The sequence below is a fragment of the Panulirus ornatus genome, chromosome 36 (genome assembly GCF_036320965.1).
Source record: "Panulirus ornatus isolate Po-2019 chromosome 36, ASM3632096v1, whole genome shotgun sequence".
NCBI lineage: Eukaryota > Metazoa > Arthropoda > Malacostraca > Decapoda > Palinuridae > Panulirus > Panulirus ornatus.
In genome coordinates, this window is record NC_092259.1 from 10873094 (window position 1) to 10893428 (window position 20335).

At 39.1% G+C, this 20335-nt stretch overlaps 1 protein-coding gene across 16 annotated transcripts in view; it reads left to right on the forward strand.

The window, feature by feature from the left end:
* The window catches only part of LOC139760347 (cubilin-like), a 344737-nt gene that overhangs the window by 311847 nt on the left and 12555 nt on the right, over positions 1–20335 (forward strand). For 14 of the 16 annotated variants that reach the window (XM_071683382.1, XM_071683397.1, XM_071683385.1 and 11 more), the window contains 6 exons: positions 4388–4581; positions 4795–5014; positions 5582–5814; positions 10250–10438; positions 10692–10889; positions 19288–19416. In XM_071683382.1, the coding sequence (XP_071539483.1) occupies positions 4388–4581; positions 4795–5014; positions 5582–5814; positions 10250–10438; positions 10692–10889; positions 19288–19416 (1163 nt within the window). The remainder of the gene's footprint in view (positions 1–4387; positions 4582–4794; positions 5015–5581; positions 5815–10249; positions 10439–10691; positions 10890–19287; positions 19417–20335) is intronic. The other 2 variants (XM_071683384.1, XM_071683394.1) reach the window with 1 other exon arrangement.

The window sequence follows — 20335 nt, forward strand, 5'->3', positions numbered from 1 at the left end:
AGGGCCTGAACATGCAGGAGGGTGAAAGGAGGGCAAGGAATAGAGTGAATTGGAGCGATGTGGTATACTGGGGTTGACGTGCTGTCAGTGGATTGAATCAAGGCATGTGAAGCATCTGGGGTAAACCATGGAAAGCTGTGTAGGTATGTATATTTGCGTGTGTGGACGTATGTATATACATGTGTATGGGGGTGGGTTGGGCCATTTCTTTCGTCTGTTTCCTTGCTCTACCTTGCAAACGCAGGAAACAGCGACAAAAATATATATATATATATATATATATATATATATATATATATATATATATATATATATATATATTATATATATATATCGCCACCCCGCCACACATCAAATAACAATCCCCTCCCCCCGCATGTGCACGAGGAGTGCTAGGAAAAGACAAATGCCACATTCGTTCACACTCAGTCTCTAGCTGTCATGTAACAATGCTCCGAAACCACAGCTCCCTTTCCACATCCAGGCCCCACAGAACTTTCCATGGTTTACCCCAGATGCTTCACATGCCGTGGTTCAATCCATTGACAGCACGTCAACCCCGGTGTACCACATCGTTCCAATTCACTCTATTCCTTGCATGCCTTTCACCCTCCTGTATGTTCAGGCCCCGATCACTCAAAATCTTTTTCAGTCCATCTTTCCACCTCCAATTCAGTCTCCCACTTCTCCTCGTTCCCTCTACCTTTGACACATATATCCTCTTTGTCAATCTTTCCTCACTCATTCTCTCCATATGACCAAACCATTTCCAAACACCCTCTTCTGCTCTCTCAACCACACTCTTTTTATTACCACACATCTCTCTTACCCTATTATTACTTAATCAAACCACCTCACACCACATATTGTCTTCAGACATCTCATTTCCAGCACATCCATCCTCCTCTGCACAACTCTATCTATAACCCACGCCTCGCAACCATGTAACATTGTTGGAACCACTATTCCTTCAAACATACCCATTTTTACTTACCGAGATAATGTTCTCAACTTCCACACATTCTTCAACGCTCCCAGGACTTTCGCCCCCTCCCCCACCGTATGATTCACTTCCGCTTCCATGGTTCCATCCGCTGCCAAATCCACTCCCAGATATCTAAAACACTTCACTTCTTCCAGTTTTTCTCTTCAAACTCACCTCCCAGTTGACTTGTCCCTCAACCCTACTGTACCTAATAACCTTGCTGTTATTGACATTTACTCTCAGCTTTCTTCTTTCACACACTTTACCAAACTCAGTCACCAGCTTCTGTAGTTTCTCGCACGAATCAGTCACCAGCGCTGTGTCATCAGCGAACAACAACTGACTCACTTCCCAAGCTCTCTCATCCTCAACAGACTGCATACTTGCCCCTCTTTCCATAACTCTTGTTGTGTATGTTGTTAAATGTATAGTACTCTGAAATTTTGAATTCAGCAAGGAATTTTTTTTTTGATATCTAACCATTTTTTAGAGCTGCCAATCATATAACTTTCTTATAATGCGATGGTAACGCTGAATTTTGTTTTATATATATTATGAGCAGTAACATAAAGATTTCGAATAAACGACTGAGAATTTTTGCCTGTGTAAGTGAATAATAAGCCAACTCCACGAGCTGTTTTTGATAAACCTACACGTTCATATTCAATAAGAAGCCTGCTGAAGCGTGAAGTACCCAGATTATTCAGCCAACCATTATGAATTTATTTGGGTGCACATAAAACTGCTGCCACAAGCATATGAACAAGGCTATTTCCTCTAAACAAAGAATAGGTATTTGATTATTGAGATTTGGTGCCATACTGAGAAATGCATTCCTGATGGCCACCATAGGCAGTACCTCTGAAATTCTAAACTGAGAAACAGATTGGCAGTATTTCTCTAGGACCTCCTCTGATCTTTCCTTATGGATATTTTTGATGTGTATATGACAGATGATAATCAGAATATTGCTGTAGTTATCATCATAGACATTTTCTATCGTGTGTTAAATCATATACCCTGGTACCTGGAAACCAACATCATTTATTGCAGGAAGGTTCTTGGATATTCACTCCTTCTGAAACAAAATACCATCCATTATATGTCACATGCAACACATCATTCACTTAATGCATCAAAAACATCAGTACAAAAGCAGCACATAAACTAAATTTCCTTAGAACACTAATTGGCACCTACATAGCTGCCAACCATTATGTTTTTGCCATGTTTATTACATTTTTCTGAGATAAATATGACAGTATGATTCTTCTTATGAAATGAGTCTTTTTGAAATTCTGGTTGTATGTTCATATATTGTACATGTATTGTGTATGTAATATATGGAAAGTTCACAGGGTTGCAGTGTTCATTATGTAGTGTATTTTCTCATAGCACATGCAAACACTAATGCAGTGTACAAAATAGCTGTTCAACATAGGTCAATTTCCAACCATATCACAGAAATGACCACATAGATTGTTGTATGGTTTGTCTTACTGTCTGATCATATCTTTAGCTTTTGAACTAGGCTAGTTATACTTCTAGGCCAGGGCTTCCTGAGGCTTCAAAAAGTCGTGCGAAATTATCCCATATAGATGTAGGTAAGAAATTACTAGTTCCCTTCCATCTGTTGCTGTTCTTCAGAATAGTAAAATTTAACTTACTAAGATTTTCTTATAATGACAGATGAAGAGTAGCAAAAATTTTGTTAGAGTAATCAAATCCTCTGAATGTAGGGTACTTCATCACATAAGTTTATTTGGGCCTCGACCATTAATTAATGGGGATGAAATGAACTACCATGTATAAACTTGATCCTTTCCTGCAAAATTTAATGCGGCTAATCTCTAACAAATCAGTGAAAATTTTTGTATTACTATGACAAATGCCTAATTATGTCTATGTAAGACATTTGAAAAGTGATATGATAAGGAAAATCAATTGGACAATGAGTACAGCAGGCTATATTGCATGTTCCTCCTTAAAACCTTGCTTCTATTCAACAAGCTCAGTCTTGAGCTCTGAGAAGAAGCATCAGAAATCCATGTTTTACCTGAGAGGTTACAGGTCCTCATACAAGAGATACTGCTCTGCTTAGTGAAGCCCTCAGTGATTGCAAGTTCTCCATTGCCTGAACAGTGCATTAATAAGGAAAAGTGCAATCAGTGACCAGGTGAGGATCTCATCTTGGGGAATGATGTTATGGACTTTCTCACAAAAGCATTCACATCAAAACAGAAGGAAGAATTCTTCACATCAGACAGGAAATACTTTGTTTGTGTATGTAATTATGTGCTCGGAGAATTCCCCCTGAAGAATGAGCATATTCAGAATACAAGTGTTGCTGACCCAAGGAAGAGAATGGATGCAAAGTTTGCATCAGTGTTCTACTTTGTGAAGAAATTCCACCTCATGGAAGAGCAGATAGATGAGCTTGAACTTGAATTTGCTCACTATCAGGTAGATCTGCTTGAAGGTGTATATCTTGACCAAAGAGCTGATGAATTGTGGGTGGCCATTTCGCAACTAAGAGACAAGTCTTCTTATAAGGAAAAGTATATGCATCTTCCCAGAATCATGTTTACTTTCCTCTCATTTGTTCACAATAATGCTGAGGATGAGAGAATTTTCAGTCTGGTAAGGAAAAACCACTGAACTTTGACCAAGTCATGGCACACAAACATTATCACGTTCTTCACACAAAGTGTATAGCTGTGCTAAAAAAAGAAAAAGAAAAGTTGCCATCGAATGGAATTCAGTGAAAGGCCTCTGGAGAAGTGCAATCAGGCAACCACTACTTCCAACAAGCTCTTTAGCTAGACTGAATATGTGTGAACTGTTGACTTAGTTTGAGAACCAAAAGTGAAACACTACAGACTGAATACTTTTTTGGAAATATAGTGAACAATTGTGGACTATCTACATGTAGATGAGTGAATGGAGATAACAGCTTGAGCTCTGGATATCACAATTTCCTGTATTGAAAGTGCAACCTGTATTGCATGTGGTTGTGAGTTTAATTTTGGAAAATTCTTTTTTTTTTCCTCAAAAGTTCTTATTTTTGTCATCTGTTCCTTCTTTCTCTTTTTTTTTTGACAAGGTTGACATCTGTGGCACTAGGTTTTTGTACCTCTGTTTGAATGTCCAGTTGATTAATGGTACCATTTTTTAGATATTTCTTTTAATGCTTTGATGATGTGAGAGCTAGGGAGACTGTATGCTTCAGCTTATCTAATAGGGGGTCCAGCATGACCCCCTTTTAGATGTGCTCAAGCATAGTCTTTCTCGCTCTCAGATCATCAAAGCATTGAAAGAAATATCTTTTCATGAAGATTACTTCTTTTAACACTTAGTCAATCCTTTCTTGTAATGGATAACTATTAAAATTTCTTCCCTCAGCTGTTCTGATGGTTATCTTAGGATATATTTAAAAGGGCAAGAGATGGAGAATGCCTATGATAGCCCTGACTATGAGGTTTGTGGGAAGACATTACCTCAGACTGTGATGTCTTCTGGTCCAAGACTTGTTATGGTGTTTAGTTCAGGAAAGTATCATGGTGGGGGATTTAAAGCCCATTACAAATTTGAAACTGGTAAGTATCAGATAAATATTGTTTCCTTTTATATTATGTCACTCATTTTTATCATGAAGTAATGAATTTAGGTTTAGATATGTATTTGAAATGAAAATCTTAAACAAGTACTAATCATAGAATATCCTTGAGTAGCCGAATACTGTTTAATATCTGTTTGCACATCTAAAAATGTCTCATCTTTTAGTACATAATCATACTTGTAATTTACAGAATACAAGATCCCTGGCACACCATCTCCAGATGGAAAATGTATCTTCACTTATTATAGCTCAAGCCGCAAAGACGGGTTCTTCAACTCGCCACGGCACCCTGCCAACTACCCGTCCAATACCACATGTGAATTCACTTTTCAGGCTAACCCAGATGAACAGGTTCGGCTGGCATTCAATCAGTTTGAACTACGTACTGAGAGAAATAATCTAACCTATGGGTGAGTTGTAATGTTATTACTTTTCCTTACCTACTACCCTTATAATGGATTTTCATGTTTCAGCAGGGCATGCAGTGTGAAGGACATTAAGTCATCCTCCATATGTCTGACTTTTTTTTCCATACTTTTTCACCATTATATGTGTATCATAGTTACTTCCAGTGAAATTGATGAGCTTGTTAAACAAGATTCTGGGGCATGAAGTTGCATGACTTTGCATATCAGTCAGGAAAATTAACTATCTTACAGTTGCTCCAACTCAAGCACTGAAAGATGGGAGGTTTAATAAATAAAAGATGCATATTTGGCAAAGGAAGTATTGTGGGTTTTAAATTTTTTTTATTTGTTATTTTCAACAGGATATTCAGCAGTACTAGTGCCTCATTCTTTACTTACCTAAACCAGTTACTAATAGATATGTAGATCATCGTGAGGCTGTTTCATTGGTTTCTGAATTTAACTGGATATTAAGTGCTTTTGAACATGATGTCTACCACTATGGTTTCTGACTGTGCCTTAGGAATTGACTTGCTCACATACCAGTTTTTCCTCATTATAAAATTTCAGAAATCACTGCCAGGAAGATTGGGTGGAAATCTATAACGTGTATAAACCTCATGGGTCTGAGGTGGAGCAAGGAAGGCTAAATGGCCGATATTGTGGTCTTGCTGCTCCTGGCCCCATAGAGAGTGAACGTGAGGCAATAGGTCTTCGTGTGGTGCTCAGAACTGACCATGAACATGTCTTCAGTGGCTTTGAGGCAAGATATCAATTTAAAAAAAAGGATACACTCTTTAGAGGTAAGTAATCAGATTCTTATAAAGCAAAAACTGTCTGGTGGGTCTTTCCTAGATGTCTTGGAGGCTGTCTAGTTAGAGGAAAGGACTGAAATGCATACAGAATCTATTGATTATATAGTGGGCAGGGAGGAGTAAAAGGAGCAGAATTGGCAGCTGCTCAGTTAGGGAAAAGGACCTAAAACACAGACAGAATGTAGCTTCTGACTAGTGTGCAGGGAGGTTCAGAGGCAGCAGTTTTAGCATCTAATCAACAGACACAGAGCATGAAGATTTAATTGAGAGGAACATAGACTTGGGGTCGTAGAAACAGAGGTACATAGGAAGTCAAGTGAAGCTTTTGAAAACATGATATGCTCTATCAAAGTTGGAGCAATCAAAAAAGTTTATGGTCTGGTTGATGGAAGGCTTAGAAAAGTACAGATTATGCAGGACTACTACTTGTTAGCTAAGAGAGAAATTTTAGAGGTCAAGAACACAGATGTTGACAGTTCAACACTAGGACTTAGCTTTCTATCTTTCCTTCTGTTCCACTTACAGTTAATTCCTTTTTTTAAACTAATCATTTCCAGTCATCATTCCTTTATAATTACCACTCACAAAAAATGCTTGACACCACCTTCCACATTGCTTGCTGACATGCCAGAGTCACTCGCAGTGGCTTCATTTCTAAAACACTTGAACTCTTCCATGGAGTTCCCCAAGGAGCAGTTCTTTCACCAACTCTCCTCAGTTTCTTCCTACATTACCTCCTATTACTTCAGGCAAACCTCAGCATGAAGTCCATTCATATCCAGACAACATCACAGTCACATCACAACACCCGGACACCACAAGTTGCAACATCAGACATGCAGCACTACATCATTGTAACTCATTGGAACAGTGGCTTCCCAGAACAGAATGTCTGCATTCCCACACGTTTCAAATCACTATTTGAACACCAACCAAACACAATCCCAACTTTTACCCTTTGGTCTTTATGAATAGATAGTCTCTCCCATAGAACAAAACATTAACCTTTCTTGGTATCATATGCTCAACTTACGTGACATGTACTCCTCATACCAATGACGTAAACACAGAAAACAACACACAACGTAAATGCCCTCAGAATGCTAACTGCTGCACAACTTTTGGACAAAAAAAAGAGATAGCAACACACACCCTAAATGCCCTGAGAACACTAACTGGCACAACTTTTGGACAAGAAAAAGAATCCCTCAGTATCTTAAACATACAATTCATCAACTCCATTTTAAACTCTGCTTCACCTGCCTGGTTTTCCACCTTTTGAGAAGCAAATATAACAGTTGTAAACCACACAGAACAATTACTGACTTCCTAGAAACCACAAACACTCAACACCTTTACAGTGAAACAGAGATCTTCTCAGTACGATCCCACCTCACGATGCTCAGCACTCATTTCTGTGCAACAGCACTAGGCCCTCCTGAAATAACCACCAACTTCCAAGTAGAAATAAAAAGCTTACTTCTGCCTCTACTCATAAATCCCTCCACCCCAACAAATATAACACCAACAAAACATTTACTCCCTAACTCGACAAGCACTAAATGACCAACCTACCAATTCAATCTTAAACTCCAAACCATGCTCAGCACTCATTTCTATGTAACAGCACTAGACCCTCCTTGAATAACCCCAATTCCCATGTAGAAATGAAAATCTTACCTCTGCCTCTACTCATAAGTCCCTCCACCCCAACAAATATAACACTGACAAAACATAAACTCACTAACTCGACAAGCACTAAATGACTAACCTACCAATTTAGTCTTAAAACTCCCAACCATCAGAAAACACACCTCAGACAAACATGAGTCACATTAACCTGCTTTGGACATCACCCATCATTACCAAACACCATTTGTTCATATACCAAGACCCTTCATGCCCATGATGCAAATACCATGAAGAAGACACCAAGCACCAAACACCATTTGTTCATATACCAAGACCCTTCATGCCCATGATGCAAATACCATGTAGAAGACACCAAGCACCTATTACTCAGTTGCCCAACAGTTGTAGCTTATTAGGTTTAGCAGTGCAGAGGGACAGGTTTATAGGAATTTACATGAGAAAGACAGACAACAGGAGGCCTGATTGGGGTGTGAGTTTGAATGGAGAAAGCTTGGAAGGAGTGAAGTGTTTTAGATATGTGGGAGTGGACATGGCAGCAAATAGAACCATGGAAAGAGAAGTGAGTCAAAGTATGGGTGAGGGGGCAAAGTTTTGGGAGCACTAAAGGATGTGTGGAAAGGGAAATTATTATCTAGGAGTGCAAAAATGGGTATGTTTGATGGTATAGCAATCTCAACAATGCTGTATATATGTGAGGTACAGGCTACAGATAAAGCTGTGGAGAGGAGGGTGGATATGTTGGAAAAGAAGTGTTTGAGGACAATATGTGGTGTAAGGTGGTTTGATTTAGTAAGTAATGAAATGATGAGAGAAGTGTTGTAATAAAAATCAGTGTGCTAGCACGTCAATAAACTGAACCAGGGCATGTAAAGCTTTCGGTGTAAACTATGGAAAAGTTTGTGGGGGCCTGGTTTTGGATAGGGAGGTCTGATTTTGGTGCATTGCACATGAAGGCTAGAGAATTTATGTGATTGGATGTAGCCTTTCTTTGCCTGCTCCTGGCAATACCTCGCTAACAAGGGAATCGGCAATCAAACATCAAAACACACACACACACACACACACACACACACACACACACAGATGTGATGTAGCTCTAGATAGGTACCAAGAATGTACATTATAAATCAAATCATGCTAAGTCACGTCAGTATCCCCTAAGTAACGGAACAGATGTCAGAGATATATATTGATAGACAGATATCCCCAAGTGAAAAGGGGGCAAGGTACCATACAAAAAATGCATGAAGTTCAAATCAAATATTATGCAAACAATGCAAATTTGGTACCAAGTGATACTCAGAAAAAATTTTATATGTAGTTCCGTCATAAGGTAGGAATCGATCAAAGGAAATTGCAAAGAAAAAATTAATGAATGCAATTTAATACATTTACCAAGTGTAAGGCATTGAACAGAAGAGCAATTCTGGGAGCTATGTAAGGTTTTTCCTATATTTTTCTGATTTATGCTGATAATAATTAGTTCATGCATTAGGTAAGAACCTACAGAAGACAAGTGTTTTGAAAAGATACTTAAACAGTATAATCAACTATATATTTTTAGTTTTTTTCACCATTTGATTTATTTTTGGTGCATGAATTAGTGTAGAACCTACTAAAGAGAAAAATGATGCCAAAAATATATATAAGTAAATAAACTTGACATTCACCTTGAAAGATATATCTTTCAAATAGTAGAGCAATTCAAGAAAGGCTACAAAAGTTTTCCTGAATTTTTCTGAATATGTATTTGATAATCACCTGATGCTTTAGGATAGAACCTACTGAAGGGAATTGTATAGAAAGTGTATGTGAAAGATATGATATAACATATCATTCACCAAGTGTAATTGAACAAAATAGTAGTCAGGACCCAAGAAAGGCTATGAAGGTTTTCCAATGTTTTTGTGACTGCAGTATGAAAATGATTATTACTCCATGCATTAGGCAAGAAAATCCTGAAGAGAATTGTGTAAAAAAAGTATAGTTGCTGCCAGTACATGGGTAAAACATGTCTGAATTTTGGTCATCTTTGTCAAAAGGTAAAAATAATACATGTAAAACAAAAGAAAAAATTTATTTGAGCTCCTTAAGTATTTTTAAACCTGGCTCTTAAAGATTTCATGAGTGTACATCATGATTTTTATTTTTATTGAGCTCGTTTATTGTTCAAACAAGTTTTACCTTGATGTTTTCTTGTATTTTAGGTACAGAACAGGAGAGGCCTTTCTTTGAATGGGATAGCACTTGATTATTTGGTCTTGCTACATATTAACTATTGCTTTGCTGACCTGTGCCTTCAGTCTTAGATAAAGTCATTCACTAGAGCAGATAAAGATCCCTTAGATATCAGAAGGGTATTTTGTGTGGACAACACATCCATAATAATTTCCTTCCATCTAGTGGTCTTCTTTGGGAAGTCAGAGTGAGAGTCTGTGGTTCTTTTAGGAGGTACAGAATGAGAACCAGAGGTCTATGGAGAAGCAGAGAGTATGGGTACAATTGGCAGGACAAGGGAGTATGCTTTGGAAGGTAAGGGTTTTCATGTTACCTTTAAAAACTTGTATTATTACTGTCTTGGGTGAATGTCTCCCTGACTACACCCATTAAGCTAGGATCTCTGCATTCTTCTAATTTCAGAATTTTTATACTCTCTTCTGTGAGAGGGATTTTATGTAATCTACATTTTTTCTTGCTTGTGCTCATCATTATTTCATGTTGTTGATATTTTTGTGTATCTTCACATTTATTAATACCATACTTTTCCCAGACTGTGGGGGAAATATTACCAATGAAGAGTATGGAATTATACATTCACCACATTGGCCGAATAAGTATGATGGTCCTGACCCAGATCGACAGGGGGGAGCATTTTCATGTACATGGTTTATTCATGTCCGGCCATATCACAAAATTTTACTATGGCTTCAGTCTTTTTCGGTTGAAGGAAATCCACAAGGTAAACATGCTTTTGGTATATAGAGAGATGTTTAAAAAGAGAATCGCATAGACTTCTTGGTCTGTTCTGAGAGTACTTTTTAGTGTCATTTATTGATTTTATCCCAAAGATGTAAAGATGTATATGTTAGTACTCCTCTGTAATACTGAATACATATTTGACACTGAATTATTGGATCAGTAGTTGAATTCTTGCCCTATTATGTAAATAGTGCTTTGAATATATTTCTTATTGAATTATTTTAATTTCACAGAGAGAGGATGTCCTGCAGCAGTAGTTAGAGTTTGGCCAGATCTGGATAAAGTACCCATTGAGTTATGTGGTGAAGGATTAAGTGATGATGCTTCTATAATAATCTCCAAATCTTCATTGATGAGGGTGGCCTTTTTAACTGCTGATAGAGCAGTGGGAGCAAAGGGATTTGAGGGCATTTGGACAGAAATTCAGGATAGTAAGTGGCAGCTCATGACAAATTTGATTGACTAATTTAAAGAAAATAAGAATAATATCTTTTAAAATGTTTTCCCTAATCCATTACCTTAAGCATGCAGTATAGACTACTTGTATATCTAGATCTTTGATATATTTAGCATAATTAAAGGGAATGGACAAATTTACAAGAGTAGTAGTTTGCAATTGAAACAAATTTTTCAAAATGGGAGTCTTGAGTCCCTGTTATGTAATGGGGTACTAAATTCCTATGATTAGATCTGAAAGCATACATCTAGTAAAAGTGGTAGACAAGAGTATGTCACCTAGAGAGAGGAAATACCTGGTATGAATTGGAATGGAGGCAGTGATGAATTTGTTTTACCTGATTGATAGCATACATTATTGACACATAGGTATTTAGGCACATTGTTGAAAGTGAGAGAGGTAGATATGATAAAGACTGGAACACAGAAAAAAATGATGATAATAGCATTTTGGTTGTAGGTGCAATCTGATTGACAGGGCCTGCCAGGATGTGTAGAAACAGCTTGGACATATGGAAAGGTTGAACAAAGAAAGACTGACTAAGGGGACATAGGCATGAGAAGTGGAGATAGGGAAGGAGAGGGAAAAATCGAGAAGGTGATGGGAGGATGAAAAGGAGATTTTGGGGTATGTAGGCCTGAACATTTAGGAGGGTAAGAGGCATGCATGGCATAGAATGAGTTAGATTGGTTTGGTGTACAGGAGATGTGGCAGTTTGTGCTGTCAGTGAGCTGAACCAGGGCATATGAAGTGATTAAGTTAAATCATGGAACATTGTTGGGGGATTGCCTATGGATGGTTGGCTTTTGTTTCTGTAATATTTTACAAATTGCACTGTTTTTTGTTTGTTCATGACACTTACTCATAAAGCAGAAGCATTCAGGCACAATAAAAAGACACAAACACATGCACATATTTAGGGGAGAAAGAATACTACCCACGTAATCGATGCATGTTGTAGAAAGTGACTAAAGAGATGGGAGCAGGGACCTGGAAATCCTCCCCTCCTGTTTTACTTTCTAAAAGGAGGAACAGATAAGGGGGCCAAGAGAGGATTTTTCCCTCTAAAACTCTTGTCATCTGTTCTTGACGCTACCTTGCTAGTGCGGTAAATGGCAAATATGTTTATGGATGGGGTGGTTAGGGAGGTAGATGCAAGGGTTTTGGAGAGAGGGGTGAGTATGCAGTCTGTTGGGGATGAGAGGGCTTGGGAAGTGAGTCGGCTGTTGTTTGCCAATGATACAGCACTGGTGGCTGATTCGAGTGAGAAACTGCAAAAGTTGGTGACTGAGTTTGGAAAAGTGTGTGAAAGGAGAAAGTTGAGAGTAAATGTGAATAAGAGCAGGTTATTAGGTTCAGTAGGGTTGAGGGACAGGTTAATTGGGTTGTAAGTTTGAATGGAGAAAAATTGTGGGAAGTGAAGTGTTTTAGATTGCTGGGAGTGGATTTAGCAGTGGATGGAACCATGGAAGATGAAGTGAGTCACAGGTTGGGGGAGGGGGTGAAGGTTCTAGGAGCAAAGGAGAATGTGTGGAAGGAGAGAAAGTTATCTCGGAGAGCAAAAATGGGTATGCTTGAAGGAATAGTAGTTCCGACAGTGTGGTTGCGAGGCATGGGCCATAGATAGGGTTGTATGGAGATGAGAGGATATGTTGGAAATGAAATGTTTGAGGACAATATGTGGTTTGATTTAGTAAGTAATGAAAAGGTAAGAGAGATGTGTGGTAATAAAAAGAGTGTAGTTGAGAGTGCAGAAGAGGGCGGTTGAAATGCTTGAGTGAGGAGAGATTGACAAAGAGGATACATGTGTCAAAGGTTGAGGGAACAACGAGAAGTGGGAGACTAAATTGGAGGTGGAAGGATGGAGGAGAAAATGTTTTGAGCGATTGGGCCCTGAACATACAGGAGGGTGAGAGGCATGTAAGGAATAGAGTGAATTTGAACGATGTGGTATACTGGGGCCGACGTGCTGTCAATGGACTGAATCAGGGCATGTGAAATCTGGGGTAAATAATGGAAAAGTCTGTAGTTCCTGGATGTGGATAGGGAGCTGTGGTTCTAATGCATTACACATGACAGTTAGAGACTGAGCGTGAATGAATGTGGGCTTTTTTGTGTTTTCCCGGAGCTACGCTGAAGCAGGGATTAGTGATGCTGTTTCCTGTGGGGTGGGTTAGTGCCAGGAATGGATAAAGGCATACATGAATATATACATGTGTATATATGTATATGTCTTTATGTATAGGTGTAATGTTGATATGTATATGAATGTATATGTATGTATGTATGGGCATTTATATTTATTTATTTATTGTTATTTATTTTGCTTTGTCGCTGTCTCCCGTGTTAGTGAGTAAGCGCAAGGAAACAGACGAAAGAATGGCCCAACCCACCCACATACTCATTTATATACATACACGTCCACACACGCAAATATACATACATATACATCTCACACATACATATATACACGTACATAATTCATGTGGAAGGTATTAAGAATATATAGTGTGGGAGGCAAGTTGTTAGAAGCAGTGAAAAGTTTTTATCGAGGATGTAAGGCATGTGTACGTGTAGGAAGAGAGGAAAGTGATTGGTTTTCAGTGAATGTAGCTTTGCGGCAGGGGTGTGTGATGTCTCCATGGTTGTTTAATTTGTTTATGGATGGGGTTGTTAGGGAGGTAAATGCAAGAGTTTTGGAAAGAGGGGCAAGTATGAAGTCTGTTGGGGATGAGAGAGCTTGGGAAGTGAGTCAGTTGTTCGCTGATGATACAGCGCTGGTGGCTGATTCATGTGAGAAACTGCAGAAGCTGGTGACTGAGTTTGGTAAAGTGTGTGAAAGAAGAAAGTTAAGAGTAAATGTGAATAAGAGCAAGGTTATTAGATACAGTAGGGTTGAGGGTCAAGTCAATTGGGAGGTAAGTTTGAATGGAGAAAAACTGGATGAAGTAAAGTGTTTTAGATATCTGGGAGTGGATCTGGCAGCGGATGGAACCATGGAAGCGGAAGTGGATCATAGGGTGGGGGAGGGGGCGAAAATCCTGGGAGCCTTGAAGAATGTGTGGAAGTCGAGAACATTATCTCGGAAAGCAAAAATGGGTATGTTTGAAGGAATAGTGGTTCCATCAATGTTGTATGGTTGCGAGGCATGGGCTATGGATAGAGTTGTGGGCAGGAGGATGGATGTGCTGGAAATGAGATGTTTGAGGACAATGTGTGGTGTGAGGTGGTTTGATCGAGTATGTAACGTAAGGGTAAGAGAGATGTGTGGAAATAAAAAGAGCGTGGTTGAGAGAGCAGAAGAGGGTGTTTTGAAATGGTTTGGGCACATGGAGAGAATGAGTGAGGAAAGATTGACCAAGAGGATATATGTGTCAGAGGTGGAGGGAACGAGGAGAAGTGGGAGACCAAATTGGAGGTGGAAAGATGGAGTGAAAAAGATTTTGTGTGATTGGGGCCTGAACATGCAGGAGGGTGAAAGGAGGGCAAGGAATATAGTGAATTGGATCGATGTGGTATACCAGGGTTGACGTGCTGTCATTGGATTGAACCAGGGCATGTGAAGCGTCTGGGGTAAACCATGGAAAGTTGTGTGGGGCCTGGATGTGGAAAGGGAGCTGTGGTTTCGGGCATTATTGTGTGGCAGCTAGAGACTGAGTGTGAACGAATGGGGCCTTTGTTGTCTTTTCCTGGTGCTACCTCGCTTACATGAGGGGGAGGGGGAAGGTATTCCATGTGTGGCGAGGTGGCGATGGGAGTGAATGGGGGCAGACAGTGTGAATTGTGTGCATGGGTATATATGTATGTGTCTGTGTATGTATATCTATGTGTACATTAATATGTATAGGTATGTATATTTGCGTGTGTGGACGTGTGTGTGTATACATTGTGTATGGGGTGGGTTGGGCCATTTCTTTCATCTGTTTCCTTGCGCTACCTCGCAAACGCGGGAGACAGCGACAAAGCAAAATAAATAAATAAAATAATATATATATATATATATATATATATATATATATATATATATATATATATATATATATATATATATATATTCTTTCTTTTCTTTTATTTCAAACTATTTGCCATTTCCCACGTTAGCAAGGTAGCGTTAAGAACAGAGGACTGGGCCTCTGAGGGAATATCCTCATCTGGCCCCCTTCTCTGTTCCCTCTTTTGGAAAATTAAAAAAAAACAAGAGGGGAGGATTTCCAGCCCCTCGCCCCCTCCCCTTTTAGTCGCCTTCTACGGCATGCAGGGAATACGTGGGAAGTATTCTTTCTGCCCTATTCCCAGGTATATATATATATCTTTCTTTTCTTTCTTTCATACTATTCGCCATCTCCCGCATTAACAACGTTGCGTTAAGAACAGAGGACTGGACCTTTGAGGGAATATCCTCACCTGGCCCCCTTCTCTGTCCCTTCTTTTGGAAAATTAAAAAAAAAAACGAGAGGGGAGGATTTCCAGCCCCCCCACTCCCTTCCCTTTTAGTCGCCTTCTACGACATGCAGGGAATACATGGGAAGTATTCTTTCTCCCTTATATGTATATATTCCCTAGAAGGAGTCTTTTGAAATGAATTACAGTGCCTGCCAATGAAGTAGGCTGCAGCACAGCCAGCAAGGATAAACCTGAAATAAAACTGAAAACTGTTGATTCACCACCAAGTACTGGTTTTCCTTTCCTCTTCATACTCTCCTTGAAGGAGATTCAGGAGCTGAATCAGGAAGGTTCTGAAGCCATTTTGGGTCCATCTTTGCCCAAATTTCACAAACAGCCACCCCTCAGCTTAGGCAGTGATGGAGTATCCCTTTTACATAATTTCTTTTTTATAAGTGCCCTTTAATTTTCTTTTTCAAACTATTCGCCATTTCTCGCGTTAGCAAGGTAGCGTTAAGAACAGGGGACTGGGCCTCTGAGGGAATATCCTCATCGGGCCCCCTTCTCTGTTCCTTCTTTTGGAAAATTAAAAAAAAAACGAGGGGAGGATTTCCAGCCCCCCGCTCCCTTCCCTTTTAGTCGCCTTCTACGACACGCAGGGAATACGTGGGAAGTATTCTTTCTCCCCTATCCCCAGGGATGTCCTCTTTAGTTTTCTATTAGATTTAAATCTGGTGACTTCCTGGGCCAGTCACTGAAAAACTTCACTGCACAGTCCTTAAACTAATCAGTGACTAGTTTGGCAGTGTCTTGGGGAGTTGCATCCTGCATGAAGAATTTAGCTATGCGCTTTTTGAATGAATCTGGAAGATATATATATATATATATATATATATATATATATATATATTCTTTTTCTTTTAAACTATTCGCCATTTCCCGCGTTAGCGAGGTAGCGTTAGGAACAGAGGACTGGGCCTTTTTTGGAATATCCTCACCTGGGCCCCCTTCTGTTCCTTCTTTTGGAAAATTAAAAAAAAAACGAGAGGGGAGGATTTCCAGCCCCCCGCTCCCTCCCCTTTTAGTCGCCTTCTACGACACGCAGGGAATACATGGGAAGTATTCTTAATCCCCTATCCCCAGGGATAATATATATATATATATATATATATATATATATATATATATATATATATATATATATATATATATATATATGTATGTATATATATATAATATAAATTATATGGGAGGGTATTGATTGAGAGGGTGAAGGCATGTACAAAGCATCAGATTGGGGAAGAGCAGTGTGGTTTCAGAAGTGGTAGAGGATGTGTGGATCAGGTGTTTGCTTTGAAGAATGTATTTGAGAAATACTTAGGAAAGCAAATGGATTTGTATGTAGCATTTATGGATCTGGAGAAGGCATATGATAGAGTTGATAGAGATGCAGAGATGCTCTGTGGAAGGTATTAGGAATATATGATGTGGGAGGCAAGTTGTTAGAAGCAGTGAAAAGTTTTTATCGAGGATGTACGGCATGTGTACGTGTAGGAAGAGAGGAAAGTGATTGGTTCTAAGTGAATGTAGGTTTGCGGCAGGGGTGTGTGATGTCTCCATGGTTGTTTAATTTGTTTATGGATGGGGTTGTTAGGGAGGTGAATGCAAGAGTTTTGGAAAGAGGGGCAAGTATAAAGTCTGTTGTGGATGAGAGAGCTTGGGAAGTGAGTCAGTTGTTGTTCGCTGATGATACAGCGCTGGTGGCTGATTCATGTGAGAACTGCAGAAGTGTGTGAAAGAAGAAAGTTAAGAGTAAATGTGAATAAGAGCAAGGTTATTAGGTACAGTAGGGTTGAGGGTCAAGTCAATTGGGAGGTAAGTTTGAATTGAGAAAAACTGGAGGAAGTAAAGTGTTTTAGATATCTGGGAGTGGATCTGGCAGCAGATGGAACCATGGAAGTGGAAGTGAATCATAGGGTGGGGGAGGGGGCGAAAATCCTGGGAGCCTTGAAGAATGTGTGGAGATCGAGAACATTATCTCGGAAAGCAAAAATGATGGGTGGATGTGCTGGAAATAAGATGTTTGAGGACAATGTGTGGTGTGAGGTGGTTTGATCGAGTAAGTAATGTAAGGGTAAGAGAGATGTGTGGAAATAAAAAGAGCATGGTTGAGAGAGCAGAAGAAGGTGTTTTGTAATGGTTTGGACACATGGGGAGAATGAGTGAGGAAAGATTGACCAAGAGGATATATGTGTCAGAGGTGGAGGGAACGAGGAGAAGTGGGAGACCAAATTGGAGATGGAAAGATGGAGTGAAGAAGTTTTGAGTGATTGGGGCCTGAACATGCAGGAGGGTGAAAGGCAGGCAAGGAATAGAGTGAATTGGATCGATATGGTATACTGGGGTTGACGTGCTGTCAGTGGATTGAATCAGGGCATGTGAAGCGTCTGGGGTAAACCATGGAAAGTTGTGTGGGGCCTGGATGTGGAAAGGGAGCTGTGGTTTCGGGCATTATTGCATGACAGCTAGAGACTGAGTGTGAACGAATGGGGCCTTTGGTGTCTTTTCCTAGTGCTACCTCGCACACGTGAGGGGGGAGGGGGATGGTATTCCATGTGTGGCGAGGTGGCGATGGGAATGAATAAAGGCAGACAGTGTGAATTGTGTGCATGGGTATATATGTATGTGTCTGTGTGTGTATATATATGTGTACATTGAGATGTATAGGTATGTATATTTGCGTGTGTGGACGTGTATGTACATGTGTATGGGGGTGGGTTGGGCCATTTCTTTCGTCTGTTTCCTTGCACTACCTCACAAACGCAGGAGACAGTCACAAAGCAAAAAAAATAATGATAATGATAATATATATATATATATATATATATATATATATATATATATATATATATATATATATATATATATATATATATATATATATATCTACATATATGTCCCCAGAGCAAGGTGAGTGAATGAAATTCGTACATGCCTGGGAATGTAGTGTGACATGAGTTTACGTTTGGTAGAATGATTTTTAGTACAAGGTTGGGAGGGTAGTTGTTTGCTGGGTCTTTATCGTTTGTTTATCTTTTTTTCGTATCATGTTTGTTAGGGAAAGGGGGGGATCTGTATGTTTAGTTGTTGAAGTGTTTATTTTCTGCTCAGGGTTAGGTGTTTGATTATGAAATGTTTTGTATGGGAAGGGTTTTGTGTTGTTATGAAGAACTGAGTGTAGAGCATATTGAGGTGAGACTGTATCGGAAGGCAGCAAGTATGAGTATGTACATGTGTATATATGTATGTGTATGTATGTATAAGTTGAAGTGTATAGGTATGTATATGTGCATGTGTGGGTGTTTATGTATATACATGTGTATGTGGGTAGGAATTAATTTCATTTATGTTCCAGCTTTGGACTTATCGTATAAATCTTTCCTTTTTGAGGTAACAGTGGTGAGCAGTGGTTTGTGCAAGGTAATCTCATCCTTAGGGGCAGATGGTGGATTTACCCACAGGTTATTATTTGGATTTTTCTTTATTCCCTAAGGAAGAGGGGTTGTCTGCTTTCTCTTGCTCATTCTTTTCCTCTGTAGGAAGAAATAGCTTTTCACAAGATAAGACTTGTAGTGTATAAATAAGGGATTCTATTCTTCAATAACCTCAAAAAAACCCAAGTTCATTGCATGTTGCCCCACAGCTTCTTATTGTGATGTTTGAAATTTTATGGTGTTTACAAAATATATTAGTGTTAGAAGTAAATTCAGGTCTTTGATAGACTATTGCATGATCTCTCTAATCATATTTTCAGTAAAGCTTCTTCTGATAAAAATATTAAGTATGAATATGATTTTACTAGTAAACCTCATTCATAATCTTTTGATATAATTTTGTTTTTGTTTTTGTAACTATCAGAAGATTTTGAAGGGATCATCAAAATGGAGATATTGCTTAGATTAGTACAGTGAAGTACATCTTCTCCACTGATTTCCTCCCTTCAGGCCCAAAATGTGAACAGTTCCTGTGCTCCAAGAACAACTTCTGCATATCCAAGAATCTTCGATGCAATAGGGTACCAAACTGTGGTGTGCATGACCTCTCAGATGAGGACAATTGTAAGTAGTGGGATTTTTCAAGTTAGCAGACTGTTCTTTTGTCCTATTAATTCTAGCCATTTGTTCAGTAAGCTGTCTAATGTTGTGCTAGGCATAATGTATTGTAAAACATATCTTAAAAGGATATTTGTTTTCTGTAGGTAAAGGTGGTATGAATTTTATCGTAACAAGAAGGATTTTTCATGAAACACACATCACAAGTAGTACTACATAGTTATTAGGAGTGGAAAATGAATGTGTAGAAATTCTGTTTCTGCTGTTTGGAAAATTTCAAAAACAAATATAGTAAGTTCCTCGGCCAAAGGTGGAATATTCTTCAGTGATAAACCAGTTAACTTTCAGGTGCATATGAGTACCTTTTGTATAATGGGTTTAACCCAAGCAAAATCCAAGCGAGAGTCACTGGTTAAACGTGTGACCAACAACGATAGACAGCAGATGGACAGATGACAAACAAATTGATCCCTAAATATCTGCCATGCTATGGAGGTGACAGAATATACAGAGGAATAGCTCATATTAGCAAAATTGCTAAGTTTTTTACATTTTGCCATTTCCCACATCATTGAGATAGTGTCAAGAATAGATGACTGAGTCTTAGAGAGAAAAATCCTCAAATGGCCCCCTTCTCTGTTCCTTCTTTTGGAAAAGTAAAACCAAAGGGGAGGATTTCCAGTCCCCAACTCCAACCCCTTTTAGTTGCCTGCAACACACAGGGGATATGTGGGAAGTATTCTCTCTCCCCTTTTCCCCAGGGATGAATTGTTAATTATGATGAAAGGAATAGTTAGACCTTTGTTAGTGAATAACAAATTGGATGTGAGAAGGGAGCACCTTTTATTACCTACAATGGGATTCTGTAATAATGACAGAACTAGTGAATAGTGCTCTGCACATAACTGTTTGTTGGATGCTACTG